This window comes from Antechinus flavipes, chromosome 2 (genome assembly GCF_016432865.1).
Source record: "Antechinus flavipes isolate AdamAnt ecotype Samford, QLD, Australia chromosome 2, AdamAnt_v2, whole genome shotgun sequence".
In the NCBI taxonomy this organism is placed as follows: domain Eukaryota; kingdom Metazoa; phylum Chordata; class Mammalia; order Dasyuromorphia; family Dasyuridae; genus Antechinus; species Antechinus flavipes.
The window spans coordinates 591,562,052-591,583,758 of record NC_067399.1 but is presented as its reverse complement, the minus strand read 5'-3'; the positions used below and the strand labels follow the sequence as shown (position 1 = coordinate 591,583,758).

At 40.0% G+C, this 21,707-nt stretch overlaps 1 protein-coding gene across 39 annotated transcripts in view; it reads right to left on the bottom strand.

Moving 5' to 3' along the window:
* The window catches only part of TCF7L2 (transcription factor 7 like 2), a 228,521-nt gene extending 212,165 nt beyond the window's left edge, over positions 1 to 16,356 (bottom strand). For 6 of the 39 annotated variants that reach the window (XM_051981445.1, XM_051981442.1, XM_051981444.1 and 3 more), the window contains exons 1-4: positions 15,626 to 16,346; positions 15,298 to 15,364; positions 14,918 to 15,042; positions 2,133 to 2,201 (exon numbers count right to left, since the gene is read on the bottom strand). In XM_051981445.1, the coding sequence (XP_051837405.1) occupies positions 2,133 to 2,201; positions 14,918 to 15,042; positions 15,298 to 15,364; positions 15,626 to 15,814 (450 nt within the window). In that variant the 5' untranslated portion in view covers positions 15,815 to 16,346. Of the gene's footprint in view, positions 1 to 2,132; positions 2,202 to 14,917; positions 15,043 to 15,297; positions 15,365 to 15,625 lie in introns of all 39 variants that reach the window. The other 33 variants (XM_051981424.1, XM_051981425.1, XM_051981451.1 and 30 more) reach the window with 22 other exon arrangements.
* Between the last annotated feature and the right edge of the window lie 5,351 nt (positions 16,357 to 21,707).

Below are 21,707 nucleotides of genomic sequence, written 5' to 3'. Positions count from 1 at the left end.
AACTATCTTCACAGCTCTCAGAGGGAATGACTATCTAACTTAACAAGGGATACTTTAGGAAAAGGTATAAAGATATAACAGCTGGGCTGAACTTTCTTCACTGAAGGCCAGCCTGCCTCCAAATTCTGATAGAGATCACTCTACTGTTTTAACTAGTGGAAACGATTCCAACATTAAAACCAACAAGATTTTCAGAGAGTCCTTAAACCCTTCCAGGTCACTTAATCTACTTCATAATTCCATTAAGATTTGTGGTTTGTATTACTCTTCCAGAATTCAACCAATCCTTCCTGAAACTATAATCTTGAACTCCTTTCCGAAACCTCAACATAAAATTACTAAGCTAGAAGGGACCTTTGTAAATTTAGAAATTTTATAAATGAGGAAGAGTTACAAAGAATCAAGAATTGGGATAGCTAGGTGGGGCAATGGATAGAGCCTAGCCCTGAAGTCAGGAGGACCTGAGTTCAAAAATGACCTCAGACACTTAATACTTTCTACCTGTGTGACTCTAAGCAAGTCACTTAACTCCAATTGCCTCAGCCAAAAAAAAAAAAAAAAAAAAAATCAAGAAATGACTTGCCCAATGTCACACAACTGAATGGTACTAGAATTTGAATTCAGGAACTCTTTTAAGTTATAGCTTCTGCCACTAAACTAGAACATCATCTTTTATTAATCAACAGAAAGAACTTTAACCAAGCAGGAAAATCTCTGAGACATTTACCCACCCCATTTTCTAAAGAAGTTATTTTATCCCAAAGATTCTAAGCAGGTTGGCCAGTAAGGACAACCATATCTTTGAACTCAAGATGTCTTCTTCTGAAAAAGCTTTCAAAAAGCAAAAGAAAAGTGCCTCTTTCCCCTAAAATACACATGCTTTACATCAAGCAGAGTGGAACTGATCTAAGGAAGACAATTTATTATAGCCTTGCAAATAAGAACAAAAAAATCTTAGGAACCCAGAAACACACATAAAATAACTAACTAAGTTTGCAGGCCTAAGTACCCTCAGGGGTACAGAGGTAGTGAAAATAAATGTAATCAGCATTCTTTATTTACCACTCCAACATAATTCCAACTTCACCTTGGGCAAATGGCTATTTGCAAGGCTGATTTACTGACTGTCTGGTTCAGTTATAAATGAATCCTGCTACAAAGATGCAACTGTTACTCTCGATCTCCATCTTGCCTATTCAGATACACACAATATTATCTCCAAGGTTAGAATGGCCAACCTTCAGAAGAGAGAAAGCAGTGGAATGTTTTCAAAATTATGTTATAAAATCAAATTAATTTGGAAGGAAAGAATTTGTATAGCCAGGCTTTAAAATCCTTACACTTTAATTCCTCAATGTAAGGGAAAGGGTTAATTAGAATCTCAATGTTCAAAGTTAGTTGAGGGGTATATAATTCTTCTATAGTATATCCTTTCTTCAAGGACTCATTTCACCAACCATGACAGACGGACTGAAAACCTTATTAGTTTGCTTTCTCACACTACAGCACTATTCTTTTGGCATGAATCCTGCTCTCTTGGTCCATATTAGTCTTTGATTAATTCAGCCTTTGAATTTTAGAGAATAGTCATACTACATGAACAGGAAATAGGACTTCTCAACAGAAGCTGGGATCTGCCTCTCTCCTCCTTCGAGCACTTTTAGTTTCATATATCAATAGGTCACATATAAATCAACATTTCAAGACAATCAGGTCAAAAGTGATATTCTTAGCACCACTTAACATGATTTTGAGCCATCGGAAACAAGCAGCTGGCTAGGACACAACCTCTTCTCATTCCCCCCTCATTTGCCACATTGCCTTTTTGGCTGCCTGTTCTTCACCCTGTCCAAGGTCCTTCCCTATGCAAAACAGTTTCCTCTCTAGGGGCTACACCCTTACACATGAACAAGGAACTCAAAATAATTGATTTGACAATCGCTGGTTCTTTCCATCATCTTTAAATTATTTTCACATTTCCCCTCATTCCCTCCAACCCCCGTTTCTTTATTTGCCTCCCCCTCCCCAAAGAATTAATAATATTAACACTGTAGTTGAGGGTGGGGGGAAAAACACACACACACGACCTATATATTGACAACTCAAGCTTCAGGTTCACTTGAATTTCCTACCTGAATTGCAATCTGGTGTTCAATCGTTTTGTACGCAGAGTAATGTGTGCTCCCCGACTGAATATGGAGCTGTGAAAAAAACCAAATCAAAGCATTCTGCTTATGTCACAAACTACAAGAAAACATCTTAAGCAGTTTATGAATAGCAGACAAACCTTCCTAGATTGGACTACAGCCCTGGCATTCAATGAAGACTCGTGGATTTTTATTTGTTGCTATGGATAAGATGATCATAGTAATCTAAGGAGGAAGTAAAAAAAAAGGGGGGGGGGTGGAGAAGAAGGCTATTCAATAAGCAAAAGGGAGGGGAGAGTGAGAATCAATGACATGAAAAAAGAAAAACTGATGCCCATTAAGACATAAAGAAAGCCAGTGTATTGTGAGTGATGCTGAAGAAAATTTAACAGTGTGTGCTGCTAAGGAATTATTAGAATTATAACATACAAGGGAGAGGAAGGAGCATAAGATGCTTAGGAATCTGCAACAGGTAGAAGCCCATATTATTAGTGCTCGATCCCTACATATTTAAAGGAAAAAAAAGTACCTACAACAAATCCATTTCTGGGGCATCAGACGTGTTGTGATGAGGGTTTCACCCAATTTATTATGCATTTCATTAAGATAACCACATACTGGCATCCTACTGTTTCTCTCTATATATAGGCAGCCCATTGATAACTAACTTTCCACTTAGTCAGCAATGTCACAGCTAAGCAAGTATTTAGAAGTTTTGAGTGTCAGTAATTCTGTTTTCTTTAACCAATGGGAGAAAGCTGGTCACTGGCTCCTCCAGTCAGAGTCCCAGTACAATCTTCAAATCTTTTTGACCAGGGCTCACTCTTCTGCAAACCTGCCATTATATCTAAATTATAAAGGGTTATTTCAGGTGGATGCCCTGACTTAAAAGAAAAGCAGAAAGCTTTCTCCCAACTGTAATTCTCACCAACAATTTCAATCACGTTGTAAGCCAGTAACTGGTTTCAATTTCTTTTATACCAACAGCAGTATATGGCCCTAGTGATAGCTGACCATATACTAGAAGTCACTCTATAAAAGCAAGGATTGGAGAACCAGTCCCTTTCATAACTAGAGTTATTAACAGTTGGTGCAAAATTTTGCCACATTTGACTTCTACTTTACAACAAAGGCATAACTGGAGTTTTAAATGGGGTTTAGACTAATCTGCACCTTAGTCCTTAAAAGAAAAATTATTCAGTCCATCCAGTTTTAAAAATACTGCGTGCGCGCGCGCACACACACACACACACACACACACACACACACACTCCAACTTCTGAAGATACTCTACACTGAGTCATGATAAAATACATTTCCAGTTGAATCCTGCATTGCTCTGAGTATATAACAGTGGCTCTTTTATTGGCTGCAAGTGACTGTTTTTAGGATGCAAGTGACTTTGAAATAAAACTCATTTGTCCCTCTGAACTGAAGTACAGAAGTAAAAATATAGGTCCTCTCCTCCTCCTCCAGGGTTTAAAAATCACTGCCTCCATTTAATACACCAACTTCTCCAAAACAAGGTAAAAATAGAATCCAAATAAAGAAAGAATTGCTACTGTTTATCAAGACACAGAAATCAACCAGGTTCCTCTAAAACAAAACATTTAATGATGAGCAGTTGAAAATGTGGCCCCCCGCACACTCACAAGCAGTTCATCAAAAGTGAATCACTAAAAGAGAAAGATGAATTTGGACTCTTTATCCCCTGTCCTTTTTATAAAGACTGCCAGTCAGTAAGCGGAGATTGCTCTAATTACTGTGACAATTCTGCATCGCGTTCAAACAACTTTTGTGCTCTGGACAGGTTTCTCTACGAGTTTGAAATTCTTGGCCTGAGAACCGCTCTTGTCTAAAAGAGGTTTCTCCTTCTAAGCAGAGAATGCAACACTAACAAGTTGTCCCTCTTTTCAGCCTGTTTTATTCTCCTCTTTTCCAATTGCCTGATTCAGAGCTTAATGGAAACTTGTCCAAGCTTTTCTTCCCACAAACCCTGTAGAGCCCTTAGGCAATCTGTACTCGGGGTAACCACAGGAATCTTATATTGTCAATTAAAATTGAATGGACACCTGATAACTAAGTATATGTCTTGGGAAAAAAAAAAAAAAGCATTCATAGAATCACAGTCTTCCGAATAAACTAATGAAAACTGTGGATAATCCAAATTCAATCTTCTCCCTTGTCCAGTTTCATTTTTAATCTTAATTTTTATCACTGGTTAGACAACAATATATCCCACGAGTGTTGAAATTAAAGTAAAAGCTATGGTTTTTTGGTTTCTGTTTGTTGTTGTTGTTGTTGTTGTTGTTGTTTTTACTGTGGCCAGAACTCCCAAAGTAGATAGGACCAGAGAGAGACCAGCTCTGTAGCAAACTAAGTTGTAATCTTCACCACTGCAGGGCAAGAATAGCTTCCCTCCCCCACAGGCCAGGACCAAAACAGAAAAACCAGAGCCTGCTCACAAACACACAACACAAGGAACACATTCTCTAGAGTTCAACTTGTCTTTACAAACAGCTTGTGACTGTGGTTGAAGACGTTTACTAGTTAAAGAAAAGGACTTGAAATGTCCTTATCCTTTCTCTGTTTCCACTCCCTCTTCCCCTAAATGCATTTTTCTTATACACACACACACACACTTTAACTGCTTTCTTTTCCCCTGTAACACAAAGATGCCTTGTTCCATCTATTCTGGCTTTTTAAGACAAAGATAAACTAAAAGTACCCAGTAAAATCTTGGCACTCTCACATGGAATAATAATTTATACCCTCCCTAAAATACCATGAGGAAGAAAAGAACAAGTAGTGGTTACTTCGTTTTATTTTTTTGGATGATGGAAGGAGGTTAATAAACCCATTAGCAAAACATTCATGGCCGAACCAAGGGAACGTTACACCAGGTACCTAGTTCCAACATTCCTAACTTGCTGCAGTTGCCCTTCTCTGTGACCTAGAACACCTTATTTGATATCCTAATCCCTTAATTTTGCCATCTATAAAATATAAAGGTAATGCTATTCTCCATGGACCTGCTTCTCCAGGGAGTCCCAGCCACTCATAAAATAGGAATCCAAAAGGTAGTTTGAACTGCTTATAATTAAGTAATACCACTCAACAAAGATAAATATATTTTTCTGAGTTACTTCTTATGCTAATATATCACACCTATTCCTAACTCCATTTTAACTAACCTAGATATAAATCTTAACAATGGTCCCCCATGAGATTTTTCATATCCCAGAGCAAGAATAGTAGAAACTAGTAAAAAGAGAAAAGGATAGGAATTTGCATGTCATGGGCCTACACTGTGATCTAGCAATGTATAAATCAATATTTCATAGAAGGAGAGAATATTAAAAGCACAAAGAACCTTGCCAATCACCATATCTCTTATTCAACAGATAAGGAAACTGAGGCCCGAAAAACAAAAAACGACTTCAAGGTCACATATGGAAAATAAAAGCGACTAGAATGCAAATCTCCTGACTCCTCTCTTTATATTTTTCCGACTAGACTTTTTAATGAATTACTATTCCCTGTAATTTCCCAATTTCTCTTAATTTCAATTGACTCACCATCACTCCCTCAGATGCCTTATCTTAAAAAGGTCACATTAGAATGACACCCAGAGGCAGACAATGGTCACAGGGGAAGAATGAGATAGTGACCACTAGCTCCACATTAGGAAAATATCTTTCAGAATGAGCGAAACTAAATACATAACCCAGAAGGGCAGACTTTCAACAGCAATGGATTCTTCAGACCTCACACTCGTGGATATTTCAATAACACTTAATTTTCAGTGTCTTTCAGTTTACTTTTCAAGATGTTCATTACAAATGGTATTGGAAAGGGATGGGCTTGACTCTATTGTTTCTTTTTATTTTTTAAATGGTCTGCTTTTGGGTTCATTTCACTAATTCCCCCTTCCCTAATTCAGAAAAAAAAAAAAAAAAACAACCTTATGCTACAGATCCTATTTTTAAAAAATACTTATAATTTGATTTCCTGGGAAACTATTTCATCTATTTCTTTAAAACTATTTTTAAGTCACCCTCCTTTCTCTTCTCCCCTCCTCCCCCCAAACAGCAGTGACTAGGGCTTATTGGGGTTCTCCCCTTTTTTATATCTTTAGCTCAAAAGATAGCAAACGTAGATTTATGTAAATCCTTAAGTATCCCTGAAGGCATGCTTTGGGACACAGGGACACCAGCAAGGCCATTGTGGGTGTGGCTCCAGGTCTCCACAGGTGCTCAGGCTGTTGAGTCAGAGAACAAAGTTTTGAGTTATTGCCTTTCTTGTTACAAAGTAGTGATAGGGGACCTGGAGCTTCCACAGTGACAGCAAACCAGTATCAACTGGCAGGAACATGGGTTTAAATGTTCCTGCAAAGCCCTATAAAAGCTGAATATTCAGGGCCTCCAAAGAAAACAATTTAACAAAAGCTTCCCTTTTTGAATTGAAGGGCCATATCCCTTCAGTCAGTCATTCCGCTACAACAAAATACACGTCTATGGACGGAGACAATCTTTCCCACTGTCTAGTTGTTTCAGCAAATGTCTATTTACACTCATTAACTTCTTTTTTTCTTTTTCCTCAACCTGAAACCATCAGCTATGAGTCAGAGAACAATCATTAACTTTTACAGCTTCCATACAAATCCACCTACTCACATAAGAGAAAGAAGTATTGACTTGCAAGGTAGCCAGAGACAAAAATCCTCTAAGAAAAAATGAAGGGGGAGGGTATGATGGGGAAAACTCTACAAGGAAGTTATATCTGGAGCAGGATTTGGGGGGGGGGGGAGGGAGGACAATAAACTCCAACCACATTCACTAGATTTTTTTTTTTTTCAATTTGGAGCTGAAACCTTTTTAAAGAGTTGATTTGCTGCTTGGATATGCTGACACATAAGTCAAAATTTCTATCATCATAACAGAAAAGGATAATATTTTTCTTCTCAGCATCAAATGTAAAAATCAACCATTTCTTAAATTGCAGAGAGTAAACCGAACCCAGTCTCTGGGGCTTGTAGTAAACACATTTCCGCCAGAGATAAACATGGGGAGGGGAGGGGGGGGGGGGTTCTGCTATGCTGAGACATGTTCCTAACACAGCATTTTTCATTAAAAGTTGCTACACTAACACTCATAAAATGATGCCCAATCATTATTACTTCACTTAGCAGTCACTGTGCGGCAACTCATAACGAATTAATTTGCATTAATGTGGACTTCATGTGTATTTCCCTAAGCATTCCATTGTGATTCAGGCTTCATAAAAGTGAAATGAAAATAAAAAACGGTGCCTTTTATTTCACTTTCCAAAACAAACCAACCCACCCAAAAGACCTGCATATATCTTCTAGATTTTAAAACATTTTTTTTGCCCTAATATATTTAGTGCATCATAATTGGCCCAGCATGGAGGAATCTAGTTATCTTCTCAGTAAATATTTATAGCATCACTCTTTCCCATTCATTCTGCATTTTCTTAGAGAATCTCACTGTAGCCTACATCTGCAATTCATTGACTTTACAATTTACCACATGTTGAGATGGGAGAGGTCTTAGCTCCATTTGAATCACTGCACAAATATGCAAGTGATTTATCAGTTCAAAACTGAAGACTGCAGAAGGAGGACTCCACTTCTCCTAAACATGACTCCTCCTGGCAAAGCATGGACAATTACAGTATGCACTAATTAAGCTCTGTGAATGGGCTGTGCCCTGGTAATGCCTACCAGGCCTCAAATTTATTTTCATGATGCCAAACTTTAGCAAGCAATTTAACTCATTCAGGGCTGATTTAGCCATGAATGCCCAAGTGACTTGGATGAACCCCCCTCGATCCTCATTAGACAGCTCACGGATCTCTAAGACAAAAGAATGAAATATGACAGATTGAATTACCCATGTAAAATTAGATGAGCCAGAAGAAGAGAAAAATATCAAGGGAAATTTGAAAAACATCACTGATTGATAGATAACCTGTTCAAAGGTCCTACATAACACTATGTTCATAAAGTCCTGTTAAGGGATTCCTATCTGTCCCTGAGGGCTAGTAAGTTTCAGAATTCCATTGATTAGGAAAAAACCCTTCTAGGCTCTGCCTGTTATTTTTTTTTTTTTGGGGGGGGGGGGCGCGGAAGGAGGCAGCACAAAATGACAGAACCCATCAGGTTTCTGAACTCCTTCATTGTCTATGATTTGCACGTAATTTCACAGAAAAAAAAAATCACTTCTTTCACCCTCTTTCTCTGGTCGTCCTATCGGGGTCAGTATCTGAGGCAAATACAGGAAGGTGTCATAAATAAAAAGATTTTGCTTCAAAATTAAAATCTGGAAATACAGACCTTCTTTTCACTGATCCAGTCCCATGTCAAACCTACCCCCATTAATTTTAATTTCACTAGAAACTATTAGATGAGCAAGAAAGGGAGTGAGCAAAGCAGTACTTTTTCTCATCCTCCCTCCCTTATATCCTTCATTACCACCATGAATTCCTGACACTGAAGAGGCAGTCTCTGGATCTCTAACTTCCGGTTGAATTTATAGTATAAATATTCTCTCTCCCAAGTTTGTAATCTCTCTCCTCACAACATTCTTCCCAAGTTTGGATTTTTCGGCATACTCCCCTCCACCTTCAAACTCCAGTTCTCTCCTCCCCTCCTCAAATAAGTCTAGTTTTTTTTTTTTTTTTTCTCGTAGTCTGGGTTCCCATCGCTTTTTAATCAGCTCCCCCTCCCCTTCGCCCCCTCAAAAAAGCTCAATATCTCAAGATGTTAACTGGTGCCCTGTGTGTGTGTTTTCTCCCTTTCCAGCTCAGTGGTACATCAATAAATTAAAGAGCAGTTCCCCGTATCAGGTTTCTTTAAGTATTCTGGGAAATATTTTGTTGGTTTGGTTATCAACACACACATTCTATCTGTAATACAGACAGTGTTGTTCTCTACAAAAGAAAGATGCAGAAACCTGTAGCAACTTTGTTTTTAAAACTGCATTGTTCTCAGTCCCTGCTTGAATTCTCAGGACTGAAAGTGTTAACCCTAAGCAGAAGAAGAGTATCAGCATAAAATGAAAAGTGAAGGTACCCAGAGACTCAGATTTGGGAGGTGGGATGGGGGGAAGAGGATGAAGGGAGAAGGAGAAAGCTTTGTGATATTTTCCCCTCCCATCTCATTGCTTATAATTAGTGAAAGAAATTTGACCCATTGCCAGTATCTACGGACCTTGGATATTATAAGGCCAGCGTGGCGTCAAATATCTTAACATTCATAAGTGTTATAGGCTGTAAATAAACCCTGTGGATTTATGACCCAGTGGCTCTTGCCAGCAAATGACTGGGGCACATTTCTTTCAGCAGTCCTGTTGAGGTGCAAGTTGGCTTTTGGTTGTAAAATTAGCCAAACAAACGTGCCCAATTAAATGGCAAAGTTTAAGGTTTGCTTACATATTTGTCACTATTCACTCCCCTAAGAAAAACACAGGCTCCCCATCCCTCCAAAGGACCACAGAATTTTTAAGTTCTTCCTCCTCCAACCTTTCTAAAAACTCAGGAAACAAAAAAGTTTTCTCCAAATAGTTACAAATGTGACTCCAAATTTTGTCTAATTTGCCTCCCCCTCAGACATGTGCACACATATATACACATACATACTCTGAAAAATGAGCCCATGCTGCATTTGAAAATGTTTATTTACTCCTCAACACCATAGTTTAAAACACACACACACGGCAAATTCCCTCCTTGCCTGTTTCTCTTCCTGAAGCTGCCTGGGCCTCTCTCTCTTTCCCTTCCCCCAATATAATGTCATCTACTTCCTGTGTAGGAGAGAGCATTTGCTAAATCCAGGTTGTCTCATACTTAACTGCCAATAATCCAACTTCCACATAACTTCCAGACAGCTGGGAAAAGGTCCTCTGAGTTTTAGTCATGGTTCAGAAACACACATCCACACAAAAATGCACAGCTGCTCTGTTTTCTCTACACTGCATTTTTAATATGATTTGGGGGCCCTGTTGTGAAACATCTGACAAAACGTAAAATCCTTTTAGAGACCTTCCAGTTTACATGCTGCCAGTGTGGAAGTAGAGTTCCACAGGTTCTGCCCCTACCCCCCAAAACTGAGAAATGGATGCACTTGGTATTAACACGTGCAAACTAAGAGTTAGCCCCTGGAATGTATGGAGGCATTCAGAAACTCCCTCGAAAGGCCTCTACTGTAATTCTAATAGCGAAAATCGACCTGGTGCAACTCTTAAAATGTGAAATTTCTAGGGCAAATATTATTTTTAATGAAGTGCAGGGGTCCAATTATTCTGCTCCCTCACAGTGCTGCATTATTTCGTTTTGCAAGCTCCTTCAAACTTTACAGCAACTTTTTCCCCAGCCTACTCTCAGAAAATTCACCGACTACAATAGCACTGTCAATGGAGTCCAAAGAAATTAAAAACCAGGTGGAAATGAACAGAGGCCAGCCTGTTTGCCACAGACATGAAATCTAGTCTGAAGTGGAGATAGAACAGATCAGGAAGCCCCCTCCCTCCATCGAGCAGGCAAAAGTTTCCCCCAAGCATACTCTTCTTAAGCATAAGTTTATGTCTTCATAAATTCTCCATTGCACATAATTTTAGAAATTAAAGAAAAAGCAAATTATTGACATATTTGGTTGTATCTATTTTGTTAAATTAATAAGCTACTATGGAAACCATAATCTATATAGCAGATATTAAGCCTCAAACCCAATAAAGATTAGCGGATGAATTAATACCAATATATTGAGATTGAAATCAAAACAGGCTGGTCATAAATATTTCTGAAGGAGATGAAAAACAATTAGCATAAATACCAAAGAAGGGCAAGAACACCTGTTCTTTTTCAGGGGCGATAAGCATTTTATTGTTCTCTATTTAAAATGTAATGACCTGTGTAATTACAGTAATATTACATTGTTATGTAGGGGCTTGGAATGTCACACTTTGAAAAGTGTTGTCAAAACAATCAGAGGGAAAGAAGGGGGGGGTGGGCTGGGGGGAGAGGGAAAGGAGGACCACCATTAACTCTTCACACTCCTAATCCCAAAGCTTTATTATTGGGCTTTTGCTCTAGGAAATATCCATTTTTATATATTCATGAAGAAAAAGTTTCTTGGCTAAAAAAGACATCCAAGTTATTAGGTTGCCCTTGGTTTTGCTGAAATGAAGGATTCCAAATTTGAAAAACTGCATTGGGGATGTTGCTTGCTTTTCCTATCTAATAGCAAACAGTTCAGTTAGAAAATAAATAACTTTGGATAATGAAAGCTGCAAAAAAAACCTAACAGGTAAGCTTAAACAAGCAAAGACCCTTTGGAAATAGTGACCCCCACATTCTTCTCTGCTGTTTGCAAGTACCAATTAAGACTGGCTCTTTAAGATCTTTTTAAAAATCCCTTGTTTCACTTTTAACTTTAAAATGAAAACAGTTTCCTTTTATCCCTAATATACAAATGTTACCAAAATTCTAATATCTGCAGCTAGATCACTTCCTATCTAGTTAAACTAGCCCTCTCCTTAATGTGTGTCTCTATTCGAATCTGTATTCTTAAAAGCCATTCACATTACTGTATCAAAGGGTAAATTAATGTTATGCAGAAATTTTTGTCGTTTTAAAATAAAATTATTACTATCAAGCTTTATGGAGTCTTCAGCAATTAAAGTATTATTCTTGAGATAATGTATTATTCATCATAAGCTGATTTAATGATACTCCTTAATTCTTTACATTCTTAAACAGAAAAGCAGAAATCAGGGTTCTTGGGAGTTTGCTTCTGCGCGGCAAGCAGCTATTCCCAGGTAAACCCAGAAGTAACAGAAATTCAAGTAAAACAGCATCAACAAGGCCTAAGAAATGAGTAAGAAACACATTGCAAATTTGTCTTTCCACCTTGTACCCAAAAACCCAAACCCAAACAGTGTAAAGCCAATTCAAATTTCTAATGGTCACTGAAAGTCTGCTGTTTCCTCTCTCTATATTCCTCCCTGCAGCAAATCTGGAATTCAAAGCTGGCACCTCAGATAGAAGGTGTCAAGAGACCAGGATGCCACAGAGCCAGCTATCTTGATTTAATCTAAATTATTCAGCTTTTGAGTCTAAATAAATAACTTTAATTTCAGGAAGCCCACAATTAAAAATTAAGTTAATAAGGTATGCTTAGTGGGGGGGGAGGGGGGAGGAAAGTAGTCAATTCTGAGGGAAACATGGTGTTTGACATGCAAATGCTAAAATTGCCTATTGAGTACAAAGCTGCTTTTTTTAATGCTTGATGTGATGTCACACTACAAGGCCACCTGCTATGTCAACAATAAAATAACTAGAAGTTTTTCTGTACCTATTAATTCCTGCAAAAAGGACTAATCTTAGGGAGTCATTTTTAATATAGGGAAAAATAACAATTTGATGATCAAGATTTACTTTATCTTTTAATTACTGGAAAATCTCCACTTTTACGCTTTTTTTTAATCTATGAAAAAAAAAAAAAAACTATGCTGAGTTGCAACTATATTTATGAAAGGAAGAAAAAGAGAGGAAGAAAGGCCACCAAGCCAAAATCTAACATCCTGAGCATCTCCCTTAGTTCAATCACTGTCAAGTAAGTGCCATTCAAACAAGATTTTAAACGGAAAAATAAATACTCTTTCCCAGAAACTCTTAAATTCAGTAGAAGGGAGAAGGGTAAATCTCCCTTAAGGTTACTCTGTAATATTTTGCTTGGTTTTGTCTTGTCACAAAACCATCAGGTTTTGATCCTAGTGCTCACAAATAAAGAGCCCCAGACACAGCAGCTTCCAAGAAAAAGACAAAGTAATCAATCTATGCTTCCCCTCAGAACTCCAATCACTACAGTGCATAAGCAGTCACTCTAGCTCCCATGCATCTTTAAGGAGCAGAGCAAGCTTTTAGATGCCATCTAAGAGGAAGTCAGCTACAGACTCGTCCTCTTAGCTTCCCATGCGGGCAAATGGGGGGGGAGGGAGAGAATGAAGAGAAATAGGAAAGAGAGAAAGAGAAGATATTTTTCATTTCTAACCATAAAAATGGGCCGACCTAACATGTCCCTGCTATTTCCTAGAGGCTTACAAAAAATCAAAAACAAGTCAAACCTGACGGATAATATTTTAATGCTATAAAACACTTGTAGATGATAGATTCAATTTCTGCAAGACCTCGGCCATTAACACCGATTCCCCGGCTGCTAAACAGTGGATGTATTATTTCAAACTGCTATCTCGAGTTACCAAAAAGAAAAAAAAAGTGTAAATAACATAGGCACGGAGTGGGGGTGGGGGGAGAAGCTAGGCGACCCGGGGAAGGTGAAACAACCCGGAGAGAGGCATTCACAAACACGTATTAACGTTTTGTTCTCTCCAGGGGGTTCGCAAGCCAGGCCTCGGGTGGAGTGAGATTTTTTTTAGGGGGAGGGAAGGGAGGAATAAGAGGAAGAGAAAATTGGGGGGGGGGGGGAGAGGAAGAAAGTCTTAAAAACAAAAATGTCAGGGGCATCGCAGGAGATCGGGTGGGAGTGTATGCACACTGCAGGAAGCAGACGGAAGGCACCGGGAAGCCCGGCTCTTCCTTCCTCGGGCCCCCAAAGTTGAGTAGGATTCTTACTCAATTCTGCAGCACAAACACTCCCCCCTCAAAACTGAACCTCACTGCTCCCCCTCAAGTCACCAAGGGAATCTTTCTAGGCTTTTCTCAGTTGTGTGTATCATTAAAAAAAAAAAAAATTCCCTCGAAGTATTTTGACTCTCCTGAAGTCCCCGAGAGGAGACAAAACGGGCGGCACACAACAAGTAAAGGACGCGATCGGCAAGGCTGCCCCTCATCCCCACCCCGGCCTCCCACTTCGACCCCCAGAGCCGCTCGGCATGGGGGCCAGGAGACACAGGGTTTTGCCAAGTTCCCTTCTGCTCTGCGCCGCCGGCCCACTGTGGCCGTGCTTCCTCGGCCCTGAGGTTTGAAAGCGGAGCCAAGTCAGCAAGCAGCCTCAGGGCCACCAAGTTTGCAGAGACAAGTCGATGAAGCCTGACCTTGCTAGGGAAGAGGGAGGAGGTCCGAGAGGGGGGAGGGGGGAGGCAAGGGGAAGGAGTAATACTAACAATACTCGTGAGGATAAATAAATAGAAATCCTTCAGAGAAAGCCAAGGTCCCCTTCTAGCGCATGGCGCTCTCCTTTTCTAAAGTCCATTGCCTAATAGGAAAGATACTATCTAGCAACAAACTCAGTTTGGCGGTTACGTTAAATCAGTCACCAGAGGGCTTTCTGCAGCAGCGAAATGGTTAAACAGGGAAAGACCAGAGAGAAACAGAGAGAGAGAGTGAGTGAGAGAGAGAGAGATCGCAGCAATCTTCCCGAGGAAAAGAAACAAACAAAAAAAAATCAGAGCGCAAAAGTTACTGATCTTATTTTTTTTTTAAAGCCTTGCTTTGAAAGGAAGGTTTCAAAAAACAAACGAGGCACCAAACTGAAAGCAACAACATGGCGAAGAGCAAACAAATCCCAGTCCACAAAAGGCAGAAAAGTTTGGAAAGTTTCTGGCAGCCTTGCAATAGCTGGTGAAGGGGAGGGGAGAGAAGGGGAGGGGAGGAGAAAGGAGGGGGGAGAAGGAGGAGGGAGGGGGAGGGAAAGGAAGAGAAGGGGCTACATGCAGGGACCCTTCGAGGTCGTGACTCTAAAGCGAAGGAGGAGGGAGGGAATTTACAAGAATAAAAATGTCACTTACTGTTCTTGCCGTCGGAGAGAGGGATCCGTTGGGGAGGTACGGGCTAGTCAAGTCGGGTATCATAATGAAGGGATAACCAGGGTACGGTGGCCCCTTAAACAACCCTCCATCTTGCCTCTTCGCGGCTAACATGGCGGGGGAGCGAGAGAAAGGGAACAGGGAGGACAGGAAAAAAAGAGAGAAAACTTTTTAGAAAGTGTCCCAAAGTTGTACAGCTACACAGCTGGACCAGCGCACAGCTGGATCAAGACAGCCAGCGAGTTCTGCAAAACAGGACTTGGGTTCAAGAAGGGGGGATTCTTGGTGGGAGGGAGGAGGAGGGAAAGGGGAAGGGAAGAGATTGCTTTGGGGGTAATTACACTGTTTTGGGGGTTACTCACCTTCTTCTAAACTTTCTCTGGATTTATCTCTGAAACTTTCGGATCGAGGCGGGGGCCGTCTTTCCGCCTTTCGAATGGGTGTTGGTGGGGAGGGCGAGAAATAATAGAACGGAGAGTAGAGGGGGAGAGAACAACAAATGGGGGGGGGGCATTAAAAGAGGAGAGAAAAAAAGTGTTACAAGTTTTTGCAATGGAAGAAACCCACAAACATAGCAACCAGAGCGATGCAATCTCCAATACAGACACCCCCCCCATCCATATTTTTTTTTAACATTTGCCAAGTCAAGGTAATAGATTAAACCCCACCAGCCCGAGGGGTTCGCCTTACCTCGGAATCTGAGGAGCTGTTTTGATTCGTTTCTGATTCATTGACTAGGGACGATTTGACATCAGCTAAATCCCTCTCGGCCGAGGAGTTCTCCGAGATTTTTTCCTCCTGCTCCCCTTCGTCTTTGAAGGAGATCAGCTCATCGTTGGCGCCTAGGTCATCTCCTCCACCGCCGTTCAGCTGCGGCATTTTTTTCACCCACCAGCAGCAATTTTGGAAGAAAAATAAAGGGGGGAAAAATGGGGGGGAAAATCACACAAAAAAAGTTTTGCCAAAAAAATTTGCAAGAAAAAGAAGAGTCCAAGGTGAAGTTTTTGATTTGGGGTCTTTTTCTCCTGGGGAGGGGAAAAGAGGGAGGAGGGGAGGGGAGGGGGGAAAATCTCTTCTCCTTCTGCACGCGTGAGTTTGGGTTCCTTTTTTCTCTCTCTCCCAAGGATCCGATCAATGTGCAAAAAAAAATAATAAATAAAAAAGGGGGTAAAAAAACACCAACAACAACAAGAAGTCAGATATAAAGAGCAAAGGGGGTGGGGGGGGGAGCCGTAGATATAGAAGGAGCTCGTGCCGCTCGGATTTGAGTGAGTTGAAGTTAGACTGAGAGCTTTTCAGTTCAAAGGCGGCGCTGATTGACAGATAGAAAAAGGGGGATCGAAATCCGGAGAAACGGAGAAGTCTGGGAGCCTAGATTATTGACAGGGAGAGAGAAACACACTAGCCCCTTAATGAGATGCAGGAGGGGGCGGGGCCAAGCCGGGTTACGTGTGCATAAATAAACAGCGCTGGGAGGGGGAAAGAGCTAGAGAAACTAACAATGATCCTTTCTGGCAAGCGAGAGGAAGGGAGGGAGGGAAAGAGGGAGGGAAGAAGAGAGAGAAAGAGATAGGGGGACTGGAAGAAGGAGAAAGAGAAAGAGGGAGGGAAGAGAGGAGGAGGAGGAGAGAGGGAGGGACCGGGAAAGACGGACGAGGAATGAGTGTGAGAGGCCGAGAGTATGTGTAAGTGTGAAGGGGAAAAGAAATGGTTTTAGGAAGACTATGCAAATTAGAAAAGGAGGAGAAAGGGGGGCTGGCAACTGAGTTAGGAGTGGGAGCCGGGGTAGGGCCTAGGAGACCCCACATAGGGGGGGAGGGTCCAAACAAAAGTGCACTTTAGAATTGAGTTAGGAAGGAAAAACTGCGCGGAGGAGAGGAGGGGAAGGGGGGGCGGGGAGTGGAATTAGGGAAAGGAAAATATTTGATGGTTGCTCCAGCAGTGGATGCACTAACCTTTAGGTGGAGCAAATCAGCAGTGTGCAAAAGTGGGGGAAAATAGTCCTTAACTTTTGAGCCTGAATCGAGAAATGGAGTTCCTGGAAAATGTTTTTATTTCAGTATTTTGGTAGTCTAGATTACAACAAAATTTAACCGGTGAAAATAAGATTTTTCTTCTTTAAAAAGAAGGGGGGAGAGATTGTAATATTCGCTCGTTCCCCGGTTTAAAATTGTCCCATAAGAATATATTTGCACAGATCACTTTTTTAAAAGAAAATCAATCACCAAACCCTTCTGAGATTTAAGTCAGAGGAGAAAATATATCTATTTTAAATGTCTGTATCTTGTGAATATGTACTATGTTTAAGTAACTAGATGGAAAACATTTGAAATCAACATTTTGGTGGGAGTGGTTGGTAGTGTGGAATCCAAAGTCCTTCCTGGCTCTGGAGGTGAAAAGTTTGGGTGTGGGCTCCCCTAGAGAAAAATAAAGTTACACGCCTCTGGATCCTGTGGGACTGCAACCTCTCTCCTAGGGGGTCTGGAATTAAATCATTAAAGGATGCAAACGAGTGGCCAGATGTAGAAAGAAATCTGCAAACTGAAACAGTTATGAAGTCCTAAAATAGAGGTGTGGGGAAGTGAGGATTTGAAGATGTTTGTTATTGTTTTTAAGGCTAGAGCCTAGAGGTAGGCATTTTGGTAGCAAAGTAGGGAGCAGAAAAATGTAAATAGAGATTAGGGTATGGTGCTTACATATCGTGGAGATGAGGCAAACACCTTGATCTTCCACCAAATGCCCAATTATAACAATGGAAGAGTCCATTGGAAACTTTAACTTAGGAGAAGACCAATGGGGTCAGGCAGTAAATTCAATAGGAATTAGCCAATTGCCTAACAGAGTGTTAGGAAAAGAAAGTCATGCTGCACTATGTAATCCAAACATTCCCCAAGAAATCTAACCTGCTGCTCTATAAAGAGGGACATATTCAACACCCAGGGTTTATCAAAGAAAGACAATTTGTCATGTAATATTTAGGGAATTTGGGAGTTTCAGCAAAACGGTCTTATAGGCAATTTTCTCTAAAAGCAGAGGACTGAAAATCATAATGCAAAGATTGACAAGGCTAGCATATATTCTCAAGCCCTGGAAATTTTCACCATCACATTTGCACACGAAAGGCAAAGATGCAGGCAAAATAAAAATGGGGGGGAAGAGGAGGAGGGAACCACTGCAACTTAACAACTTTAATATTAATCAGAAAAGCAGAAAGAGTGAAAGGAAGCATAAAAAGAAGTAAAACAAATGTGTACATTTAATCAGACAGGATTGCATAGGATACAAAGAACAGGGCTAATTAGTCTCAGCAGGTAGGGACTAACCTTCAGACTTCATAAATAAATAAGGCTGTGAACAATGTCTAAGTGCTAGGTTGGAGACAGAAAGGGGATTATTTCAAGACACCAAGTGAAAACATGAAGAATGAAATACTTCACTGTTAAATCCACATACAAATGGATTTACCAGTTCTTTTTCTTTGGGTCTTTTGACTAAGTTGCTTTTGGTTGTAGACTTTTGGTGGAAAGACCATAGCTATGCACTCTTGCTAATTGTCATCTATAGCCTCCTTGTGCTTTGTATGCATGCTGCCTACTTCCCCAAGGCTCTATTTTAAAAGGATGTTTACTCGCACTGCCACATTTTTGTAGTAAATTAATTTTAGGGCAATTTATTTGTCTTCTGGATTTATTTTGTTTCCATTTTCTTTTGCTCCTGCTCTGAACTGAGTCAAAAAACAAGTTTTCTTATTTCCTTTATAGACCTGCCTATTTTAATAAAAGCTGGCCAAATGGCACAGAATTCAACTTTTCAAAGATATCAGTATTCTTAAACCCTGGCAAGCATCTTTGCCAAATTCCACAGCAATTCTGCAATCATCAGTTAATAACTTTATACATTTGGGTTTGCTCTTACGGTTTCTCTTCCAAAAGCGAATTTTTTGCACCTTGCCATCTTTTTGAAACTATGATCTAATTAAGCAGTTAAGTTATTCCATATTAGCACATGTGCCGCATTTCATTTAATAAATTGAATGCCACAAAATGCTCAAAAATGACAAGAAACATTTTAAAGGACCAATAATACCTGTTAGCTAGAGGAGCTTCATTTATGTCTTGATAAAGAATTTTTTTTTTTGGTTGTTTGCAGCTAATAAGAGCCATAACCATGTAATGAAAAAAGACAGGCTCACCATAATATGGACGTGAAATTTATAGGTTTAGTTTAAATTTTTCAATAGCCAAGTGCTATGGAGCCAGATGTTTAGTTACCCTTCTAAAGTCTCTGTTGAATTCTGGTTTTTAGAACTAGTACCCTTGTGTGGATAATCAGTTCTTCAAGATTGTAAAGGAAGCTAGGGTGAACCTATCTTACCTCTACTAGCAATGAGACAAATTGCCTTTCCTATAGAAACCTGGCTTGGGGTACCATGGCTTAATGTCCCACTAGAACAGAATAATGTTGGGTCAAATTCATCATCGGTCCCAGTGGCCTATAAAATAGCTTGCTTTGGGAGTATTTTTCTCAAATGGTACAAGGAAGTAGCTGTGGTCAGGTCTGGAATGACATAGGGCCTAGGTAAAATTGTAAATTAGAACGAACTCTTCACTTTCTTTCCCACAGACCCTTCAAGAACTCAGAACCTGAGTGGTCTCTCCTCCCTTCTTTCTGACCAGTCCTTCGTAGAATCTGAACTTAGAAGCAGATTTGATAGGAACCATTTACACTTTAGCCTAAATTTCAGCCTGTATTCCCTCTCTCAGGAATCTAGTATTCCTGATCTCTGTTGGATGAATGAAAGGCTTTGTTTCTGTTAAAATAACTATAACAACAAAAATCAGCAAGCAGCTAGAATGGAAGCCTTTAAGGACTTTAAAATGATACCAGGAGATCAGCTACAATGAGGTCAGTCTTATCCAGAATCATGGTCTATAGAAGTCAGCTGGTTGTCAATTCAGTTCAATTCAATTCATGCCTTCCATGTTCTCAGAGAACATCACAATTATGCTAAGACATCTTAGAGCATGCTAGCACAAGGATGAACTGCAGTGGAAGCTCAACTGGTTATTTTAAAAATAACAATACACCACACCCATCCACCAGAGGCAGGGGAATACATGTTGACAGCCATATTCAGCTTGGCTAATTGCTAAGTAAGTCCATTAATTTCCACTCAATAAACACACAAATACTTTTCTTAAATAAATATATGTACTTATATATGTCTATATCTATGGCTGCATATACATACATACAAGTATATGTGTGCATGTGGAGAGAGAGAGAGAGAGAGAGAGAGAGAGAGAGAGAGAGAGAGAGAGAGAAGATAGATGGATGTAGATTTCCCTTAAAGAACCCAACTCTAAATTGTATAACTCAATGCCAAACTTGAGTGGAACTTAGATTTTTTTTTTATATGGATTTTTTTAAGCACAGCGTGTAGTACATAGTAAGTGCTTAATAAATGTTTAGTGACTAAGCAAAACTGGAATGACTATAAGAAAATCCAAAAAACATAAGAAAGCTAGGAAAAAAAGGAAATCTGTAAAACCCTAAGTTATTGTTCCACTCTGAAAGCTCCTTTTGGGCTTTATTTTTTGCCTGATTGGTCTTGGAATAAGACCAATTTTTCTCTCAGCTTGGGAAAGGACACTAGGATGCCCAGAGACCTCACCAAATTTTCCATTTTCAGGTGGAGATACGGTGAGGGGCTGTGGGGGTAAAGAAGGCCCGCGTTGTGTTTTTCACTGGCTCCTAAGGAATTGGAAAGACATCCACGGAGCTCTCTAAACCCTTAGGAAACACAGCTCTGTTCTGGTACTTCCTGGATATATATGCCTGGCTTGATCACCTTGCTTAAGCTAATAAAAGGTCCTGATAATGAAGTGACAATGATGCCTGATGATCCAAGGGTTAATGGGTAGATGTATGCATTTGTACAGAGTTTCATCACCTGCCTTCATAAGCTGATAGCTCCTGCTATAGGCATATATGACAAGAAGCCGCTTTCTGAAATACATCAGCCCTCCATAAATATACCTTTCTTATTGACAAGATGTCTTTTAACCCTAATAGTAATGGAAGAAGGCCAATAAATGAAACATTTACTGCATAACTTTCCTTATTTTCGGGTGGTGTATGATTCCTTTCTAGCTGTCTCTAGAAGATGTTTTCAGCCTAATTTGCTCCCTAGAAATTTCACTTGCTACAGTTATACGTCTATGACGTTTTATTGCCTGAAGCCAAGTCTGAATAAGAACTTTCTTAAGATATACTTATCCTAATGCCAGTCTACACGAATTGGGCTGCTTTATTCTGAATTATTTGTGCACCCTCTCTATAGCATCCACAGGCTTCCTGATGGCCCTTGCTATGGGGGAGGTCTAAATGTTTCAGAGAGAGGGTGAGAAAGGGAGAGAAAAAGGGTGATAAGTGGGGCAGCAAGAGAGATTTAAAGAGATATTTGGAATTAATCATTGTATATATATGTGAAATATTGAATTGCCCAAGGTTTTTGTGGAAGTTACTTTATATTAACATAGCCACATTCCAAAATTATAAGACACCCTTCTTCCCAAGGTCCACCCCATAGATGTTTAATTCCCTTTAGCCTTAAAAAATCAAATTAAATCAAATCAAGGTTAGCCAGGAGCCTGCTATCCTAATGCAGTGGGGAAAACTCCGGCATTGGAGTCAATGAATCAGAATTCAAATCCTGACACTGTCACTTACTGGCTGTATGACCTTGGGTAAGTATTTAACCCCTGAGCCT